Source organism: Chanos chanos, chromosome 12 (assembly GCF_902362185.1).
Source record: "Chanos chanos chromosome 12, fChaCha1.1, whole genome shotgun sequence".
In the NCBI taxonomy this organism is placed as follows: Eukaryota; Metazoa; Chordata; class Actinopteri; order Gonorynchiformes; family Chanidae; genus Chanos; species Chanos chanos.
The window spans coordinates 13,857,379-13,879,801 of NC_044506.1; the positions used below are offsets into that span (position 1 = coordinate 13,857,379).

The following is a 22,423-nucleotide window of genomic DNA, read 5'->3' on the forward strand; positions in this document are numbered from 1 at the left end:
TTCACAAGAATTTGGAGTCCGTCTAACGGGGAGACACAGAAGCAGAGATCAATGACGCACTTAAGCTAGCGACGCGGATTCTAAGGCAGACACACCTGTGACTGGGCGCATTCGCTTTGCATGGGAGTTACGTGTCGCTTGATTATGTGGCGTTGATCACACAGTGACGTTCTGTAAACCAGCGAACTAAAAAAAAAAAATCCCTCCACCTAACTCATCGTAGAATAATCTCCTTACACACACCTCATAATAACACGGCTTTTTCTAGCTTTTGTAACATGTATTACATAAGCCCACAGATCCAAATCCTCTGCTGTATACATAGAGCAGGAAACACTCTGTGTCTGTGTGTGTGTGTGTGCGCCTGCGCGCTATGTTATTGATCTATACGCAGTAGAGTGACACTGGCTGTTCGAACAATAAGTCTACTTGATATCAGACAGAAAACTGGTGACCAAAACTGGCTGACTGATGATGCCTCTCATTATCCTAGCGCCAACTGTCCTGTTTTTCAAACCACATAGCACAAGCTGTACACGCTCCCATTATCTAACAAATACCAAACATGTCAACAATTTCTCATCAGCCTGAGGGTTAAAATAACAATGACAACAGAGCACAGACACACCCACAGTTAAAACTATTAGATGAGTCTGAACATAACCAAGTGATGCGGTTTACAGGTAAAAGTGTTGCCATAGCAAACGTAACAAGAGCCAGCACTAAGGGAAAGGATAGTAGGCCAATCCTATAGGAGACCTGTTAGAAACAGCTCATAAGGATTAACTGCTTAGTAACAAGTTATCTTAGGGAGTGTTATCCAAGTCAGTGGGTGAACTGACAGAGATGACAGTGAAGAACCAACGAGGGGCAGTTCAACTCCGGCTCTGACTTTCCACTGTGGACCTTCTAAGGGTTCCACACCACAATGCTAACCTATCTCACAATGCTAGCCTGTACCACAATGTTAGCTTGTATAAGAATGCTAGCCCATATTAGCCATGTGCTAAATCTTGAGTGTTGAAATGAGATAGCATAAGCGTAGGTGTTGAACAGTAAATTCAAACTGTGTTATAATTCTCTGTTTGCCTCAGAGACTCCACTCTGCTGCATTATGAGTCAGAACTGTTATTATCCCACGCAGTCACTTTCAGAGAAGAAGGACCATTAAACAAAAACATTACCAAGGTGACTGCTATTAATTGTTTCATGTTAGCAATAGATTTTTTCCCCCCTTTGTGTCATTTGCAAGATCTAAAAAGCATTGCAAAGACAGACAGCACTTTTGAAGCAGTCATGTCATGAAGTCAATATATCAGTAGCTTCCAGTACATTTTTGAGCAAACAATCTTTTTCCACTGCAGCAATTTTGATGCATATTTTGTAAAAACACATAGAGAGAAAGGAGAAGGATCCTGAGCTGTAAGACAGAGGCGGTCATGGCTGAGAGAGAAATCAATATTCATGCCAATGTGGAGCTTCATACCCATGAGGATTCTCTTGCGCTTGAAAAAAATTGTCCATTTCAAAGAATGTGTGCATCTCATTTTATGGGCAAAGATAGAACAGCAGTTTTTTCTCCTGCCAACACTTCAAGTTCAGCGAGTCTCCTGTACAGCCAATGGCGAATGAGTTATGGTACAATACAAACAGAGTGATGAGGACTGTCGGAGAAATAGTGTGTTTCCTTAATTCAAGGGACTTTCTCATGTGTGAGTGAGATATATATATATATATATATATAATGCGCTTAACTGAGCTGTATGTGTGTACTATGAGTTAATGACAGGGACTAGTCTCTGTATGTGTGTACTCAGTTATTGATGAGAGTAAGTACCTCTTTGGCATTCTTGATCTTCTCCAGGAAGGTGCGAAGCTCCTTGGTTTCGGCGTAGAGGGCCCGACACACAGCCTGATAGTGGTCGGGAGCATCTGACGGGCTGGGCAGATGGGATGTGCAGAGCTGAGGATTAAGGATGTGGTCAAAGTTAATGATAATGAACACGGTAACACTGCTAAACTAAAAGTGTCTATTTTTATCGTTCTCCTCGTGAGTATGCCAATACAAAACAAATACCCTACAGTCAGGGTAATGGGATGCAAAACATTGTGTCTTTAGAGTTGGTTAACAATGTCAGATTTCTAATGACACTCTTATCAGTCATTTTTCTCCCATCATCATCCATTTGTTCTTTTTAACATTACTAATGTGTGACCTCAAATCAGCGTTTCTCAAACTATGGGCTGTGGGCCGGCGCCGGGGAAACTGCCATGTCTCCGCCCCCTTGACTGAAGCTCTTGCTTTGAAAATAGTGAAATTTTATTCAAGATTCTAGAATGTTACGCGTTCCTGCCCGCGAGGACTATTTTCACCTGGCAAGTGACAGAAGCACCGAGCATAATTTGACTCGCGCAGCGGCAGGGCTCTGTGGACTATTTCCTCGTCACGGACCAGTTTGAGAAATGCTGACCTAAATGTTTTTGGTTTTGATCCATAGCACTCTATCCTTGTGATAGATCCTGTCTTAAAGTAAACACATACAACTTAAGAACGTAACTGGACTGTGAACTGTAAATAACTGAATCATTGGCCTAGCCCCAGTACCTTTAAATGACTCAGCAATTATAATGCGGTTAATTAGTTATTTAATGTCAATAAGTCATTAAAGCCATAAAATTTTAACCTGTACTGAAAATCATTTGAATTCTACTTCTGAAAACAGCCTACATTAAAAAGCAAACCATGTCACGTTTGATTAATCTATTCATATTTGATAAGATATCTCATTCTTTAACACGCTCCCAGCCCATTTCTCGCATGACAGGCAGGTGTAAACACATTTAAGGTGCAGTCTCCCATGGGCACAATGGAATCATGCGGAAAACTGTGCGTAAACCAAACTAACCGGTTAAATGGCATATTTCCTACTGCTGTGCTTCAGCTCTGCCCTGTTCAAGAATGTCTCACAAGAATTTCACCAGGGAATTATTGTCAGCAAGGAATATGACACCGACGAGAGAAAGCGCAAATACACTTTCAGAAACAAAAACTTGCCTGACATGCACATTTCCCTATCCGTTAAGAGACAGGGCATAAAACCATAAAATAGAAGTGTTATATGGTATAACATAAGCTGTGTGAGAGTTTTTGTGTGTGGCGAGAGAGGGGTAAGAAAGAAAGAGCCCAGAACACTGGAGATTCCTTCATGCTTGAATCCTCTACTTCCTCCTTCCACACGGATGAACACAGATGAATGTCACCTCAGGGAAACCAGGCTTACTGTCTGGAATCCAAATTCTCATTCTGTTTCAGTTTATTCAAACTACGAAAAACACTATTCATTCCTACAAACAGGCAAGCTGAGGTTCGCTCACTCAGAATGAGTGGACACTCAGAACATGAGCTCTTTCATTGGCTAAACACAATGACCGTGTTAGTGGACTTCCCCCATTTGAGCCAATCTCCTTACCTGACCTCAGAAGCAGAGGCAGTAGAAGGAGGGACACACAGTGTGTGTTTGTGTGTGTGTGTGTGGGTGTGAACGTGTGCGTGCGTGTGTTAAATAACTATCCACATGCTTGCGACAGCATGATGCAGGTGCTACACCCAAAACTGACCACTTTACCGGGCACCACCGCAATTCAACACCAGATCTGCCTGCATGCGCTCGCACGGACAGATCGCTGTTCTGTACTGTCAGCCTGTATACATAATACAGAGGACATTTTTTCCACAACAGTATGTGGTTTTGTCAACAGCTTTCTGCACAGCATATGTCTAGACACAGTCAGAGATGAATCTGCATCAGTGCTGAAAGCTCTGTGATGTGTCTCTGAGGAGCTTTCTGTCAGATAATGTCTGGAGAAAGTGTGTGTTAATGAATATGGTCCATAGTGCACTCTTCTGTGAGAAACACTTCCCACAGCTCCACGGGGAATAACAGACTAAAAGACTCATTAGGTTCTGTATTGAGATAATTTAGGTCCCTAGCTCCTTATATTACGGGATTTCTTTTTTATATATTATTCCATATTGCCGATTTTCTCTGTTAGTTTCCCTTTTACTGACGTGTCACTTTTCCAAGTAATGCCTCATACAGGGTCTTTAATTTATAGACGGTGACTGTGTAAAACAAATATCATCACACAATTGCACAAAACGTGAGGACAGCATCTCAGTTCAACAAAAGTTCATTACAAAAAGAGACAGGCGGACGCTTTGATCTTACCGTCAGGATAGTTTGGTAACCCCGGGCATGAGAGGCACCGACATTTTCTTCCTCTCCCTCATCCTCCTCCTCCGTGGCCTCATAGCCTTCATCGGGGCAGGGGTCGTCCGTCTCTGTCATGTTGGTCATGAGGTCGATGAGCTGCTCCAGTGGTGGGCTCAGCTCCCGTTCCTCATTCTCCTTCAGGCCATAATCCAGGGCCTTATAGATCATAATGCCCAGAGACTCAATTATCTGAAACACACACACACATAACCGAGGTTACGAACATGGGATATGGATATAATATGTGGCCAACCAGTCAGGTTAACCGACGCACACCTCTTATAGTGTTTAACACAGTTAAAAAAACAATACCTGACAACGCCAGTACCAACACATCTCTGTCCCCCGTTGAGGGACTGATGCTGGACACCTTCATAGCTAAACAAACCTTACAACTGACTTTTTCAAACACAGATGAGTGCAGGCACATATCCCGAAGAATACAGACCCCAAAAAACACCCTCAAAATTCACCAATACATTTATTCCATCGTACCCAAAATGTTGTGCAACTCATTACCTGAGTGAAAATATCCCAATTTGTTTTATAGCACTGTGTCAAATCTGTTCCCATGATTAGCCTCTTATTTACTTCAAAATCATGACCTTAACTGACTCAATAATCTAAACGAACAAAAATAAACTGCATTATCATTATCGCATGACACGGAGGTCCTCACAGTTCAGCAAAATGTCAGATCCACTCAAAATACAATCCTTCAGCCCTCCCCCAAGGGGTTGTCTGGTAAAATGACTGGACTCTTCACCTTACAGGACCCAAACCAAACTGGCATTTTATAGCCGGATATCTATCAGAGAGACCATCTGGATCTTATGAGCAAAATTTTGAACAAGGACACAAAGATGTCCTCTGTTGTCATAGAACCACTGCAGAGTGGCTGTTCATCCGCCGTGCCCCTCATGCCAACTCAATTCAATCAGCAAAATGTGAACTTTTCTCATGTAATTTTCCGCCGATGAGGTAACAAATCAAAAAACGAAAATGGTGAAACCCCAGACCGAACAGGAGGCCCAGAATTGGCATGACCAGCAAGAAGGCAGCAATTTCAGTTAACGTGATTATTGTCTCAAAGCAGTACAAATAAAGACCCAAGACAGTCACCCAGTACTGCACTGAAAACGACGTTAATTCCAGATCATTACAGTTTGTTTTTTTTCTTGAGGACTGTGTTAGGTGAGAAGTCTGTGAATAGGTCGCCTGCATTTTGGGTCATGTTTAGATTCATTATATTCCCCAAAGTACACTTGAGTCCTTTTCAATCACCTGAAAATTCAAATGTGTTGAAATATGAAACATTTAGACTGTATGGTGTGCGTTGCAAAAAGCGACGGTGTGGTTTTGTTAGGAAAGGGAGTGTCTAAATAGGTGAGACTATGGAAAAAGGCAATATGGCATACCTAGGTACACCAGCCTCTCTGTGTGAAAAGCTCCGTGAATGGAGGCGTATTGAAGATTTCCTAGTATCTGACTTCTCTTTTAAGAATCCCACAAAAATGTTTTTGTCCTGCGAGTCACTAGCTTTGGTGAGCGTATTCCGATCTTATCAAGCTCATAACGCTAATCTCCTTTACAGACAAAATAAATATCATAAGTGTCCAACTGTTACATAATCTAATCCACCTCGGTGCCATAGAACCGTGACCGCAAACAGCTGTGGGATTGACAGCTAGAACATTTTACAAAATGATTGTTCCCCAAATATAATACAGTACCAACCACAACACTGTAGGACAATAACCTTATACGACACCCCTTCTGCTGATTGGCTCGTGTGAACAGAGGCTTGGCCGAGGCTCTGCCTTAATGGCACACAGTGTGGTCTATACGCGAGGCAGAATCCAGAGCCTTTACGTAATAGTTAAATAACACCTTAGCCACAGTGTCCAGCTCGATGGGGAATCCTTAAAGAAAACAGCAGGAGCAGAACTACACTGTGCAAATGCTCCAAAGGCCATCTAAGCGTGGGACCATTTAACATTAACTTAATGACCAGGGGGTTAAATGGCATTGCCTTGATGAGGCAGCAATGGTCAGCTAAACATCCACTGGTCACAACCAGATTTGGATGCCTGAGTCTTACCACAGCCGAGAGTCCCGAGTCTACGACAAAGACGCACTGACAGTCAGAGAGAGTGAGACTCATTTTCCCACACGAGTCAGTAGTGGAACATGAGCGCCTGACTCACAGATCTACAATGACAAGAGACCACATGAGCAGCTTTGGCTCAGCACAGCCTGGGAACTGGGAGACCTCCCCGGTCCAGTCAAGAAACTCCGCCTCCTTTCACCATCTCAGGCAGTTGCCAGAACAACTACAACGGTCTCTGGTAGTTCTTATAATACAGGTGACTTATCAAATGTCAAACTTGACTGGGCTTGTCATTCCCATAATTAAATAATAATAAGTATTATAACTGAAGAGAGAACACGTTCATTGCGTTCACAGTATACCCTGGAAAAGTCAATGTATTTCCTCAGGCACACCAAGGCCTGCAGAGCCAGTTTTATTGACATTGCCAGTATTTCCTTAGAGAAGATGGGGTAGAGCATCTGTTTTGGATAAGTGCAAGGCAGAACGCACAGGAGAGGATGCACTGTCCCTACAGTTATACAAAAAGCTGAAGAAAACAGGACTTTCCCTCCAATTACACATCACAATCTCATTTAGAGGCTTGTGACTCAGGAGGAATGAGGGGAGGAGAGGGAGAGGAGGGGAGAGAAGAGGAGAGAAGAGGAGAGGAGGGGTTATCTCCAACACTGCAGAACAGAATGGAGAGAGGAGGATGAAAACAACTCACTCCGGGTAAAAATCCATGGCAACCAGTTAACATTTTAGCCCTCTTTTCTTAATACTCCGTACAGAAGTCACCCAAGAGGGTCAGGCCCTCGCAAAGGAGGAGGCAGATTCATCCACAGCTATAACACATCTATTCCATTTCCACAAGTACCTTCAATGTAGCAAAAGGTCAAGCACTGGGACAACTTATCCTCCATCAGATACAGTGCAGACGCCCCTGTGCCAAGCTACCACTGCACCCTTCAGAGACAACAACAACAACACAGATGACACAGATGGATATTCTTCAATGACACCATGAAAGGGTTGTTTTTCTCTTTCTCTTCTCTGAGCAGAGTGTGTGTCCCTCATGCTATAAAGCACAATGAAGACACTGAGTAGAGTTCTCCCTGTTTGCTTCACATGACCTCATTGCTCGCGGGCAATTTCTGCCTCTCCCACTGTCTCCCGTTTCCATCAGCATCATATGGAGATTAGCCACTGGAACAGAACAATGCTTTTTTCTTTTTTTTCTTTTTTTTTACATGTTATCCCCTGACACAGAGTCTGCCTTTGGCTTTATTACAGTCAGAACAATCAGGAGGTGCCACAGCAATTCAGTTACAGGAACCAATGACTGTGTTCTCTAGAATATTATCATCATTATCTAGGCATATGACAACTCTGCCTTCAGAAAGTTCTTAGCGCTTTTCCTTGGATTACATGACATTCTTAATGGGGTGGGGGGCAGAGTGATTCATCAGCAAACACACTTTCTAGGGAAAAAAAAAATATCTAGAGCTTGGTTTTTGAACTGTGGTTCATGTTCCAGACAGTTGTGAAAGGAAAAAAAAGTCTGAACAATAGCCTAAAGTCAATCTCTGGGTCAGAGAGCTAGGTCAGAAAGTGGCACCGTTTCAGAAAAAAAACAGACATACAATTCAAAACTCTTCTCTGCGCGCTCCAAACAAGTGAGAGAGGGCCAGCTGCGACACGAGAGCAGTGTGGCTACTGTGTGTCGCTCCACTCCTACTATTAAGTTAGCATATTTCTGCACTTACACAGATGTAGACGGGAATCAGCTGCCTGCAGAGGAATCTGCATGAGACTAACTGCACAGTTTACCTCAAAACACACTCACAAAGACACATGATACGAATGTGCGCACGGGTGAGCACATGTGCGCCAGAGAGCCATACACATACAGGCTGCTTCATATAGACACACACATGCACACATGCTACCACAAATTAAAAAGGCAGTTCCTCGTTTATGACACAGGAACTCATTATACCATTTACCTGGACATTGAACAATATTCAGCATGAAGACTTTATCCTCAAAAATGCTGTGTGTAATTACAACCTAACTTGCATTTCAAAACTACTCAGACCAATGAAGAATTTTTTTGTGATGTGCAAGTCACAAACAGTTGTTAACTAGGGGAGGGGGGGAAGAAATATTATGCCAAAAACAGATATTACATTAAAGTTCACTATGTATAGAACGATTGCTACTGTTCTTATTCATTCTAGCCTGATAATGAACTTAGTCTTGGCACTTATACAACAATCAGGTTCACAATGGTTATTTGATTGGTTTTGTACTCTGCCTGGGCTGGAAGTCAATGAACAATAATAAATATAAATGGCAATGCTAATAGGAGATGAGATTACTCTTTCTAAAACTACAGTAAAACCATACAATATAAAGCTAGTTTTGCGCAGTTAACTCGCAGAAGCCACTAACTAATACTCCAACTGCGTTTTAAAATGTGAAAAACACAAAACATTGATAAATACTGATCTACTGACGCAATAATAAGAAAAACTGCTTTGAGAAGTCAATTATAAAAAGGTCACTGTTAAAACGGCCTCATGTGTTAACGTGAGTGATCTTCCCCCCGCAAGTGCCAAAGAGTCTGACATTTCATCCAAATGATTTATTACGTTCTGCCATAGATGTCTCTAGACACAGACGTGGGTTTTCACGCTGACCCTGTCTGGACAGAAGGGGAATGGATGTTCCAAACAATAATGGTTGCCTGACAACTAGATTATCATGTTCAAAATCTTATTATTAAGGCTGGAAAGGCAGAGTTCCAAAGGAATTCATTTATGTTGCTTTGCAGCTTATTAAAATGGTTCATTTTCCCACGCAACGTGCCAGATGCTGCAAAGACGAGATTAGTGAAGCTTTCATCATTTTTCATTCACTCCATTTCGTCTATCCACATTAAGGGCAACATGCTGTGCTACAAAGTGTAAACAGAATAGCGCTTAGTCATTAGGAGGCAAGAGAGACTCTCAGATCTCAAAAAAAAATATTATTTCTTTTCATGTTGACCAGGGACCGTGAGCTTTATTAAACTTTACCGGGTCATTTTTATGAGGAAATTCATCTTTTTATGTAGAAAGTGCTCATTTTCACACTAAGGCCGATGGTTATGGTACTGATGCCATCTTTTGAGATCAGACTTTTTTTTCTTTTTTACCTGATGGTTCACTCATTTCCCTTGAGAGAGATCCCCCGTCTAATTCCCCTGATGGAAAAAGAGGAACAAGGTTTTATCAGTTTTGAGACAATGTTTGTTGTGTTGTTTACAAAGCGGCAAGTACTTGTTTGACTTTTGTCCAATCTGTCTGAGCCAGGGTACCTGAGGACACACCAGCGTTTAAGCCAGCCAAGTCAGACGAGAGAGATTCTGAGTGAAGCCGAGACATGCACTCGGCTTTTTGGGCAGGGACAGGGTGAGATGGCTCAGATGCAAGGCTTGCGTAATAGTTTCTGCCAAATCCAGACCTCTTCTGCATGACCGACACTTGCCTCTTCCAGAAAAGCGATGAATCAGTGCCCTGCACATGAAGGTGATGCTAAGGCAAGCCCTCAAACTGTCATAATGAGGACACGTTTGTCTTAATGTTATGTTAGCTCTAACCTCTTGGTCTCCATAGAAACCTGTATACTCTCTATGACAGGTTCCTGGCATCCGATCCTGGAAGTCTGCACTCCCATTCATTTTTGTCCTCACTACCTCACAGTTAGAAACCGATTTTTACATGGAAAACAGACACGTGGGCTCGTCAACCAAGACAACACTGTTTGGTTCACAGGAGAATTGGAAGGACACTGTGTATCCACAAGTGAAATTGAGGAATATTTGTCCGTGATACTTGAAGCAGGGTAACAAAAGCACCCCTCATAGCTTATAGAGTCAGATGGTTGGTTGCCCTTATCTAGGGATATGACATACATTCTTATATAGCTCACCCAGTGACACAAAGCTCTTATTCTGGTATCAGACCCTGCAGGCGTCTTACCATGCTCATTCACATTCAGTAGCTTTAGGCTTAACCGTGAAAATAATATAAATCAATGAATAAATAATAACAATGATTCAAGGGCGCTATGATACTTAACATGACATTTGTACAGTGTTACATGACAAAAAAAAAAAATACATCATACTGAGAGGCGATGAGCTTAAGCTCACGAAAATATTTGAATAGTTTTTGTTGTATGCTGGAAAGTAAGCGGAATTCGTTTGAGTTGTAAAATGTAACGTGTAAAAAGTCAAAAGACATGTATTCAAAGCTCTGTAGGCTGCTGAGGTTTCATTAACATTCTCATTCCTCTGGAGCACAGAGAGAAAAACTGAGGATTCTCAGGTCAACCTTAGTCAAAGTATTTCAGCAGAAAACAAGCCGGAGCCGGAGCCAGGTTGGGAACCCCACTGTGTGCTCAGAAAAACCAGGCTCATTCAATCTGACAACATCACAGAGGGACTGCGAGTGGGAGGGCTCCCCAAACATAAACCGATTTGTCTCACCCCAGCAGAACTAGCTCTTGTATTCCCCTGGGAAAGGATGTGATATCTTTATGAGGCGGATTCCAATTACAAGATTCACTTATCTTTTCAACGTTTTCACGTTTTGCAAATTGAACGTTTCTGCCTAGCTCCGTTCATAAATGTACATTTATTCATTTAGCAGACGCTTTTATCCATTTACAGAGACTTACAAGCGAGGTTAAATACAATCTAAGCGTGTCGCCTTTTAACGCTAACAAGTAGAGGACAAAAAATGTAGGTAACCTTCTGTAGCAGAAATGTTGCTATTGCTGGCTATATCTTGAGACAATATAAAACATTCACAAGCATAACTTCAGTCAATTATTAAAAACTGTTTATGTCTATGGATGTGACAACTGACATAAGGGACTGCAGGCAGCATGCACTGGGACTAATGACTGTTCCTGAAGTTCAGGCTGTGTAGCGATGTGGGCCAGCAGGGTTATGGATTTTCATTAGTATTGAAAAGTCATATGACCACATAAAGGTCACAGCCGCAGGTCAGACTCAGTGAAGGATGAAGGTGAAGCCGTCAGGGGCCAGACTGGCCTTCACACATCAATGCCTCACACACCTCCATGACTCTTCTTTCATCATTGTTCAGCTAAGTGAAAACACATCACCATATCCTGCCTCACAACCATGAATAAAACACACGCTCAGACATACACAAACACATGTAACCTAGCCCAGTTTCAGTGGTACTGTAACACCTTAGGTTTATTGCTCAGTTCTTTTATGTCCTTTGGCTGCATACCAGTCGCTGTTTCTCTGAAACCTCTTAAATGCTTAGAGAACAATAAGATATTAGAATTAGAGTCTGAATAAAACATACGTAAACTTGAACAGAGGTCAAAAGACAATTAAATTTGCTATTCACGGTGTGCGTCAAACTATGGGGTGAGCCAGTAAACTCATGAATCCACCTCTAAACACTAGCAACTCTCTCTCTCTCTCTCTCTCTCTCTCTCTCTCTCTCACACACACACAGACACACACACAGAGTCAGCTGAGGAGGGATTTGAGACACTGAGGTGAAAGAGACAGGCTTTGTGCTGTGATAGAGCAAGCCTCCAGGGATTAAACCACAAGGGCAGCAGTCCAACTCCACCATAAACAAAAAACTCCTGTTAACCATGAACACTCTTTGAGGAGATCAGGAAGCCAATCAGCATCCACACAGACACAAACTCAAACACAAACACACAGACAAATACAACTACACATACAGAGTCCGAGAAAAGAGAGAAAGATGAGATGTGTTGTAAGATTTGCTTAAATATTTTATACAGTAGCACCATACTGGGATAAAGACTTCTCAGAAAGACCTCTCAGATAGCACCATTATGAAAGAGGCTCGTCTGTGGACACAGTACTATCCTGTACCGTATCTACTGATATCTATATTATTGTGCTTTTCCCGTGATTATATGGGGCTTTCAGTAAAGGTATTTCCCTATGACATTCAGCTGTGGATGTGTGTGTGTGTTAAACCTAAAGCTATACACAACACACCCAACGCTCATTATCCCTTGGTTCTTGGCATATTCTGTTAGGGAAACTCCTAATAAAACACCTGCTAATTCCACTTTAATCTGCCAACCTGGAGCTCTAGGCTAATCCTCCTCATGTCTGCAAACCATGATGGGGGGAGGGGGACTGATGTTACATATCTGGGAAGCCTTGGACTGCACACGCATTCATGTATCTAGCCAGAGGTTGCCCTAAAGCAAATTGAGAGATTAGCTTGGTCCTTTATCTTATGAAAGCTGTGAATGGGTTCAGAATTAGGGGGGGGGGGGGGGTAGAACTTGTGGATCAATAACTAGGCTAATGCTTCACAGCATGGCAGAAATTTACAGCAGACTAACAAACCTCAGTACACTACGTTTTAAGTTTGACTGCTGAAACAACTCAGTTAAACAGAACGCCAAATTGTTCGTTTGAGCAATTCAATAGTCTTGACCTTGATGGCGTTTAGAGCTGCTGAGATTACGCTACCGGTCAGAGACAGAGAGCAAATAAATGTGATTGAGCATTCTTCTATTTATAAACTTTGGATTCCAGCTTCCATTAGCACTGAATTAGTTTGGGGGGGAAAGTGGGTCAACCCCTTTCTAAACTGCAAAGATGAGTGCCAAAGGGCAGAGTGATGGAAATACAGAGGGAGAGGGGGAAATTACACTGGGGAGAGTAAAAAGGGGAAGCTAATCAACACCAAAATGGCAACATATGGCACTAGTATTGGCAAAAGCGACCAGTTAGGTCCAGATTTGAGTTGAGTGAGCCCCCCTGAGTGAGGATGATGATGGAAACTCAGTCCTGACATGCTCAAGCAGCAGGGGAGGGGGTGTGTAAGACTCCAAAAATACTAAAAAGGCCCGTGCATGGGCGGGAGGAAAGCACTGAGAATTGAGGGTGAGGCCTCACACAGCCGGATCACATGAGCCCTCAGATCACAAGCAGCCAGAGTGATCCGGGTAAACAGAGAGAGGAGAAAGTCACTGGCGCGGGAGATACTAACCATATACAACAGAGTAAGCAAACACACCCTTTATCACTACCAGGACAAATGGGTGGAGAACATTACTGTGACTGAATGACTTAGCACGACTGAACGTACCTTCACATCTACTAAACGCCATCAAAGTAAACAGGAGTCAGTCACATATATGACTGCTCTAAAATTACATAATTCAGTCCTGTCACATGGGACGTAGATATTTTGGTGGATATATTTCTGTTTCAGATAATATATTTCATATATGGGCATCTTTTTAGAATATGGAGACATGAATATTAAAGAAAGGCAAACGGGATGACTAAGGATGTCTGTGTAGGAAGACTGGAGAGATGGAGAGGGAGATGGAGAGGGCTTTTGATATACCACCCACTCTCTCCATCACCAACAAGCCACACATGGCTCACGGAGAGCTCATCTCTGCTGGAATAGCCACTTAAACAGGATTTCTGCTTATTCTTTTTCCCTGAAAGAACGACTATGTGTGTGTGTGTTTGTGCACAGTGCGCGCACACACACGTCTCCTGCTTTGTCCCATCTGTTCCCTCCGAGGGCAAACATCCAAATCTATCATAACTGTAGGCTGGAGATCTTCCTTCCTTTGACAGTGCCATGCAGAAACAAACAATTTTAAGAGGAAATAAATACTGCCAGTGAAAAGAGCTTTATTGTCAAAGCATTTAGTCAAATAACAGACAGTCTTTTCTCTGGCAGGCTAAACTAAAGCCCCACTGAATGCTAAACTGTATGGAAAAAGTTCTTCTGTTTAAACAGTCTAGCTTGAGAAAATGTTCCAATCTGTGAAGTCATTCTTTTTAACCAGAGAGACAGACTTAATCTATTATATCTCTGTACACAGTTACAATTCACTTTACATTCTGGTTGTCATATCAACCAAGCATAAATAGTTACTAACGATTTCCATGAAATGATTAACCTTAAAACTGTTAGGTTGTTATAGATGCCATTCCCACTGAAAGACATGATAAAACACATGCACATTTCATCATTAGAAAACATCCACACCTTAAATTTTGCCTGCAGTAATACAAGACTCAGCAAAAATCTATGCTGTGAATTATTCAAGTTTCAGCAGGCAGACCCAGACAGACAAAAAAAAAACCCCACTTCATATTCATTCATATTTGCATTCATATTTCACCTGCAGTAGCTGTAACACCTCGAAACCTCCCTGAACACCAATTGTACACAGAGATGTACTGTAAGGTCAAAAGACTAAAGCGCTGCTTTTCTTTCAGCAGTCCACACCCAAAACAGTATGCTTTCAAAGCAGACTACCATACCAAATATAGCAACATCATGACTCTGCCTATGTGCTGTCTAAAAGCAAAAAGCTGTCATTATTGAAGAGCAGTGAAAAAAGCACTTACCTCTGATGAACTATGTGATTTGTTTTTATCTGCAAAGGAGAAGAAAAAACTAAATTATTAAAAGGTTTTTTTTAAACTTTAACACATACAAACACCATTCTGGTTAAAAGTCAATAAATTGATAAACTAGCTTTCATTTTTATATTCGCTGCAAAACGAAGAGGCCGTCGTGTTTAATTTATGAGACTCAGAATTTTGCTGTGTGGCTAGATATAAATAAATTCATTGAGGGGAAAATTGACTGAATGGGTGATTCCCCCCCCCCCGAAACCTACGCCTGGGAGTGGTACCCCTGGGTTTACCTCAGAGAACCTGACACAGGATAAAATATTTAAATTCGAGTCTAAACAGTGGGGGTCTGGGGAATATTTGTGTGGCTGTATCTAAAGACACAGGAGGGTTTTAAGAATCACTGTACGTTGCCTTTAAAGGCCTCTCCTTACTGTGAGATATATAGTGTTACAAAGGTTATTCAAAAGGCTTCTTCCACTGGCTGGAGGATTATCAGAGTCCGCTGCTACAGCCAATGAATGAAAACGGCGTCCTTTGAATGGCTGCTGTCAATGACCGTTATTCCAACATGATAGGGAAGGCGAAAGGAAAATGAGAACTGCTCAGTGTCGGTCTGACCATAATAGAAAAAGATAAAAGGCAGAAAAAAAAAGACATTGAGAGATACTGGATGTTATCATGCTGTCTTGCCGTCACCTTCCTCTTCAGCTAATATGTGAAAATATTCAGCAATGCCCTGTGTCTTTGAATTATATCTTCAGTTGGCAAGAGAGGAGATCAGTAAATCTTCCTCCTAACAGTGACGTGGTTCCTATGGAAATGCCTTTTACCACACAGTGACTGGCACAGTGGGGGAGATAAAAGGTCAAAACATACCAATCTCTAAAACTAAGGAGAATGAGTAACTTTCCAATCCTCTAATCTTCTGAGATAAGAGAATAAGAAAAGTAGCATAACAAACATTTAGTTAGAAAAACATTCTTTAAACACTACAATACAACTCAGTTCAAGACAACTAAAAACATGCTTGCGACAAGTATGAGTATTTATTGTGACTGACATGTCAACACTGGAATTTATTTGGAGGGACATGGTAACTTCATGGCACGGCTCGGGCGCTACAACACAGAGAATCACTTGAGGGAAGAAGGTACGCACAGAGCCAACTACTACACATTAACCTCTCTCACAATTAAGCCTTTCAAGACTCACAACGGCATAGCCATCAGCAGCAGGCTGAGACGGAACATTTGATTTCAGCAAAGCAGACCTAAGACTGTGCCCCTCCCTATAACCTGTGCCAGCAATGCAGAGACTGACTGAGCTGAGAAAACGGAAAGCATTCTGACCCGGAACATTCCATAAACAACGATTGAAAAGAAGTTTATTATGACTGTGGCTGAGTCATCGACAGCAATGCCGGGTACAGTAGAGACATAATGAAGCTAAATAAGAGGAGAGGTGAAACCCAGGATATGGGTGTTAAAAATAGGTGTTAGAAACCTTTAATGGAAAAAAGTCACGTGATCTTTTAACTTGTCATCCAGATTTTTAACTGGTCAGAAAGGTTTACACAAATTCATCTGTATGGCTACAAATGTGTCACATTCAAAAATATGTAGCTTTTTTTTTATCTCATCTGGATGACATTAAAAAAGAGCTACTTATCTCATTGCATGTCATACATTTTATTTTGCAATACTGCACTGAAAATATATTGATCTGTATCCCATTAGACAGCTCAGAAAAGACAAACAGTGGTTGGTTGGTGGTGTGATGGTTTTAGAAGGGCTGACATAATTATATAGGACTTCACTGAGGCCTGAGGATATGCTAACAGCCTTATTTACCGAGTTCCTTTGCCTCTGAATTACAGATGCATACATACTCAGCTATTCTCTTTGAAGGATACATCTCTCATGCTAGAGATAGACCGTAATTAGCCGATAAAGTGGCCAGTGCCAGATGTCACTGACTGGGTAGGATTGAGAGGTGGGTATCCAGGGTCACTTGGGTATTATCCAGCCCTAAGGGTGCAGAATCCAGCAGCCTGATGGGTTACATAAGCACTGATTTTCTGTGCAAGTAATGACCTCCACAACTAACAACCGCAATCTGTCTAACAGATCTCACGTCTCTCTCATCCAAGTGTCTAATCAGTAAGCGGAACAGAACAAAGTTCCCCAAATACTTTTCATGTGTTCAGAGTGTCAGAATTTTAGGCGTTTATGTTTAAAAACTGTGTTGAAGACTAGTACTTTTCCCTTATAGCAGTATCCAAAAGGCTGTCCAACACAGGAGTCCAAACAGAAAAGCAAAGCAGTCAAAACACTATATCACCGGCTCCTGGCAGAAACTCAAATTTTAAATAGTGCTTGATGATTAGGGTGTGAGCTGGAAGAGCACAAGGCAAGTTTGTCCACTGCATCAACTCCTTGCCACGAATGTTAATTTAGGAGTAGCACAAATGAAGTGCAGCAACAACCCAGTAACTTCTGGGGGAGGGTGGGGGGTTAACTGACTTTTGGGAGAGGTAAGTTAATTAATATGAAGCCCTGAGGCTGTGAAGGAATCTCAGATCTCAGCATGATTAAGTGGATGAAAGAACTAATCAACCACCAGATCTGTGTGTCAGGGACATACTATACAGTGCTGTCAAAATGATGTGGGGGGTGGGGGTCAATCACAGTTCACTATTCTGTCTGCAGAATCATTACGACAGTTATGAAAACAAATCCTCGTGCCACCTCAGCACAGTATATTGGCCCCCTCGGAATCTATTCAAACATGTCAGAGGTCTCGCTGGTGATATCAGCATATATTTTAACAAATATAACCAAAATGTCAGATTGTTTTTTTGGAGTTTAAAAGTGATTATATGACCACATAGCTAATACTTTCGACACGGTAACGATACGCGAAACAGACCGAGTCGCTTTTGTTCCGATAGGAGAGGTAGTCATCAATGAATCTATCACATGGCTCTATTGTTTATAACGCCACAGTAGGCACCGCGACATATTGTGATTTCAGCGGCTGTTTTATAACAGGGCGTCCGGACCGTATTAGATACAGTTGTTTAACTCTATAAATGAAATTGACAACATGAAATAATTTACCAATTGGTTGATAATTTGGAAAACGTTTTATTTAATCTGTTGGCAAAGTACAACAGCCCACGTCATATTTCAGACAGCCGATTATGGTAATTTATGGTACACTACGATACGGCGTACCTAAGTCTTCCATCGCTAAATAAGACTGGATACCACGACACATCAGTAAACAAATTCAACACATGGCAATAATATGGCCTCTGTACAAATACTGAACCAGGACGGACTCAGGTGTGCTCCATCAGAAGCACTCTCGTAAAATATTCCCTTCAGATCTTATCTGACAATCTGCTAAAGACTGCTTCATCAATATTAACATAGGTCTAATATAAGAAATAATATTTCGGTTACCTGGAATGATTTCCTGGCGCAATTTTATCGTCCCATCTTTACGAATTCTCACCTCGCCTGGTCCCTCAATTAGTCTTGCTTGATCCACAACTGGTGTTTCGGCAGACTTCGAATTTTTTCTCCGGAGTTTTTGCGAAAAACATTGACAACACTGATAACAAACTGCCCATGCTTGCTCTTCGTTAATAGGCTGATTATACAATGTTAAAATCTCTTCCAGTGATAATTCATCCTCTCCATCCGTGCAGTCCATGTTGGCGTCTTCAGAATTCGTTTCATTGCTGAAGTCTTGAAGTGTTGGCGTGAATAACATTCCCTCGTCGGTCCCCGGCCGTTTGGCCATTCTGTCATCATAACCACATGCACACAATAAATTGCTGATTTTAATGTTATAAAGGAATCCGACTGTTCATGTTAAATCTTTCATTGAGAAAGATGAAGGGGACTGTACTCCCGTAACGTCTCGTCAACTCAAATTTCCAATAGGTATTAGTGAGCCAGTGGTTTCTTCTGAGAGCCCGACTAGCCCGTCACAGCATAACCTTTTCTGCATGGTCTTAGAGACTGACATATTTTCGTTCAACCCACTCAACGTTTGTCAAAATAAACTGTACAAGCGAGTATATCGATGGCGGATCCAGACATAGCAAAATAAAACATCCCTCCCCCTAGAAATGCTCATATAACGACGAAATGTTTTGCAGAAGTGAACATATGTATACATAGCGTTTGTGTCTCATGATTTACTCTGTGTTACAGAGACAGAATTTTAAACTTACGCCTAACTAGTAAAATTATTTTCTCAACCACACGTGATTACGCAGTCCAGTTATTTTTTGCATTAATCTGGTCAATGTGCATTTATAAAATTCGGGTCTAGCAACTGCATTTCATTCAATATGAGAGCCTAATTTCTCATTTCAAAAGCTCTATAAAATCAATTGAAAATTTCTGGTACAGATGCCATGTTCACACCCCATTTGGCTGGCTTGTCCATCCTTAAATGTATTTTATTTGTTTCTTTAAAAAGCAGCCTTATTTCAGCAAATGTCTGTCGCGATTATGTAAATATATTGTGCAGTAGGCAGGGCGTGCTTTTCTGTTTTGAGAAAATAACAAGACAGGAAAATCTACTCAGCTATCTTACTTTAATAATAATAATAATAATAATAATAACAAACAAATTTATGCTAAAAATGTGCAGTACAAACTTCCCTGCAGTTTCTAATGATTTGACCAACAGAAACTGCAGGTTAAAGAGTTAAGGCAAATATAATCTTTAAATACGAGTGGTCCCTTACGTTAGTTTAAAATTAATTTTACAGCTGTAGGGGATTTTTAAGGAGATTTTAAAAGAACAAACGTTTACAGAGTTCACGCTTGCTCATTTTTAGTTTAACTCGTTAAAATTTCTGCTTTTGTTCTTCTCTCTATTACACTTTTATTTTGGAAAAAAAAATCGACGGAAAAACATCGCAGGAAAAGTTTATTTTGTATTATCATTGTATGGTTCCCAGTGCGTTTAATCAACCTTTTGGGCGGTTATATCAAGAATAGACACCCAGTAACGTCTTACAAATTAGTATTTATTTGATTTGACTTAGATGACAAACCCTTGTCACTCAGTCATAATAACTTGCCCTTTTATTTATATATGCACCCCAGCGTAAAGCAAATATATAGTTTCATCATCATATTATATTGCGTTATATTAATATCAGTAAACTCATTGATTTTGTGATATAGTTCTTAGGAGGTTTTCCAAAGCAAGTTTAAAACAGTTGCAGTCAAATGTGCTATTAGAACCTATAATGGCTTTTATTTGCACTGTCGTCTATATTATATCTAAACTCATATATGTTTGCCATTGTAGATTGTAGAATAACTGAGGGAGAATAAACCAATATGCTCCATCGCGTCTTTTTTTTTTTTTTTTTTTAATTAGCGTTCTGATAATAATTTAAATTTAAGTACTGATGAACTCGAGATCTCTTGAATGTCATAAATTGATTTTCGGCTACCAGAGCCTAGTTCATGACTATGTGGATCCGAACGCCTCCACGAGCATAGATGAAAGTATGCTGAAATTTAATAAGCCACAATGCTTTTCCCACAGCCGTTTAATGGCCGGGTACTGGAAATATAATATTATAGGGGCCCCTTGAAAATCCTCAGTCTTTAACTCTCGTTTAGATAAATAGTCTATTAATGTTAGCCTACAGGGACCCAAGAGAGAATTTGAGACTTGCGCCATCTAGTGGAAATAACGGCATAGAATTTCCAGCAACAGAAGAGGGACTCTTATCACTTGCTACTTACATGGAAATAACCGATGTCAGATTGACGTGAAGTAATTAAGTGTTGGCTTGTCCTACACATTAAAATTACTTGGTGCTTCAGATTTCTTTTATTTATCCATATTTCTACCTCTAAAATGTGCAGTAGAGCCATATGTAGGTGTACCATTCATGTCACGCTACAACATGCAAATAAACATACAATTTTCCAGACAAAGTTTAAAATCCACAGAGCATCAAAAAGCATACTAACATGAGGTGACTATAAAAATCATTATTTGTGCAGATTAAGAGCCTGTTTTCAGCCGTAGAGCTGAAAAAGTGTGTGTCATTTGTATAGGGAGGTTTCTCTTATGTGAAGTCTGGCAGCCTGCATATCACACAGGACCACATTTTTCATATTTTTCAAGAGGCAACTGTTTACTATTCCATTTCTTTCTTCACAGGAGGAACTATTAAAAACACATGGGTCCATCACTGTGCTGCCACCCCGTATCAGTTAACGTGCTGGGAATGACATCTTCGTCATGAAGTGCGGACTGTTTTTACAAATTGGTTATCGTCTCATAGGGGCTATAGCATCTTCTCATTTGATTCCTCCGTGTTCCAGAGCGTCTCCCTCCGTCATCTGTTTTGACATATTCACTGCACGTGGTTTTACAGGTTGTAACACTTTATCAGTCACTGTCTGACTCTCCTTTGGAGGAGCAGTCGCTTCTTTGGACATCCTCCTCTTTGCATCATTTACTGGCTGCAAAAAGTATAAGAAACTATTAATCTCTTTGCTCTTCACTGACACTTTACATACTGCTCCTTTAAAGTCATCTGTCCCATAATATCACTCATGTGTGGGGAACAAACTATCCAGTTTCAGCGTTCACTTCATATAGGTTTGAAATATTCAGTAATATATAGTATAAATTGTTTAACATTTTCTTTTGCGATGGAGAAAGAAGCACTGACCATGTGACTGTGACGCTTAGACCTTCTCTGATGATTTGTGCAGGTCAAAGGCTCCTTCCCACACTGCATGTTTGAATGTACCGTCCCTCTGTCTCTGTGAGGGTGCAAGGACCCAAACACACCACCTGAGGAGTCAGCGTCAAAAGCACAGCTGAGTCAATAAACCTATAGGTTACTGCTCCCGTCATCAGTTCATTATTTATACCATCATTCAACCTAACACCAAACTAGTTTTTTTGTTTTGTTTTTTTTTAAAGAAAAAAGGAGTACACCACAAATCGCCTTTAGTTTACGCTCTCTGCCTTAACACACATTGAAAAATCAACGTGAAGTAAGGATTCCTGACCTCTGGATTTAGTGTTCTTTCATATTACCAGTACACTGCACAAAAAGAGAAGGATTCTTACTGTTGGTGGTAAGAGGGCGCTCACTATCTGTATTCGTGATCCATGTCGATTTAGTCTCTCTGGTCCAGCTGTCGTGATATTTTGGTTCGAAGGCGTCTGCCCGGCTTCCGCCACAACCCATTGATCTTTAGTTACCACAGGTAAGAGTCACAAACCCATTGATCTTTAGTTACCACAGGTAAGAGTCACAAACCCATTGATCTTTAGTTACCACAGGTAAGAGTCACAAACCCATTGATCTATAGTTATCACAGGTAAGAGTCACAAACCCATTGATCTTTAGTTACCACAGGTAAGAGTCACAAACCCATTGGTCTTTAGTTACCACAGGTAAGAGTCACAAACCCATTGATCTTTAGTTACCACAGGTAAGAGTCACAAACCCACTGATCTTTAGTTACCACAGGTAAGAGTCACAAACCCATTGATCTTTAGTTACCACAG

At 41.1% G+C, this 22,423-nt stretch overlaps 1 protein-coding gene across 1 annotated transcript in view; it reads right to left on the reverse strand.

The window, feature by feature from the left end:
* The window catches only part of spire1a (spire-type actin nucleation factor 1a), a 30,576-nt gene extending 11,921 nt beyond the window's left edge, over positions 1–18,655 (reverse strand). Inside the window, 4 exon segments of the mRNA XM_030789356.1 lie at positions 1,838–1,963; positions 4,230–4,463; positions 14,834–14,862; positions 18,313–18,655. Of these exon segments, the coding sequence (XP_030645216.1) occupies positions 1,838–1,963; positions 4,230–4,463; positions 14,834–14,862; positions 18,313–18,655 (732 nt within the window).
* Between the last annotated feature and the right edge of the window lie 3,768 nt (positions 18,656–22,423).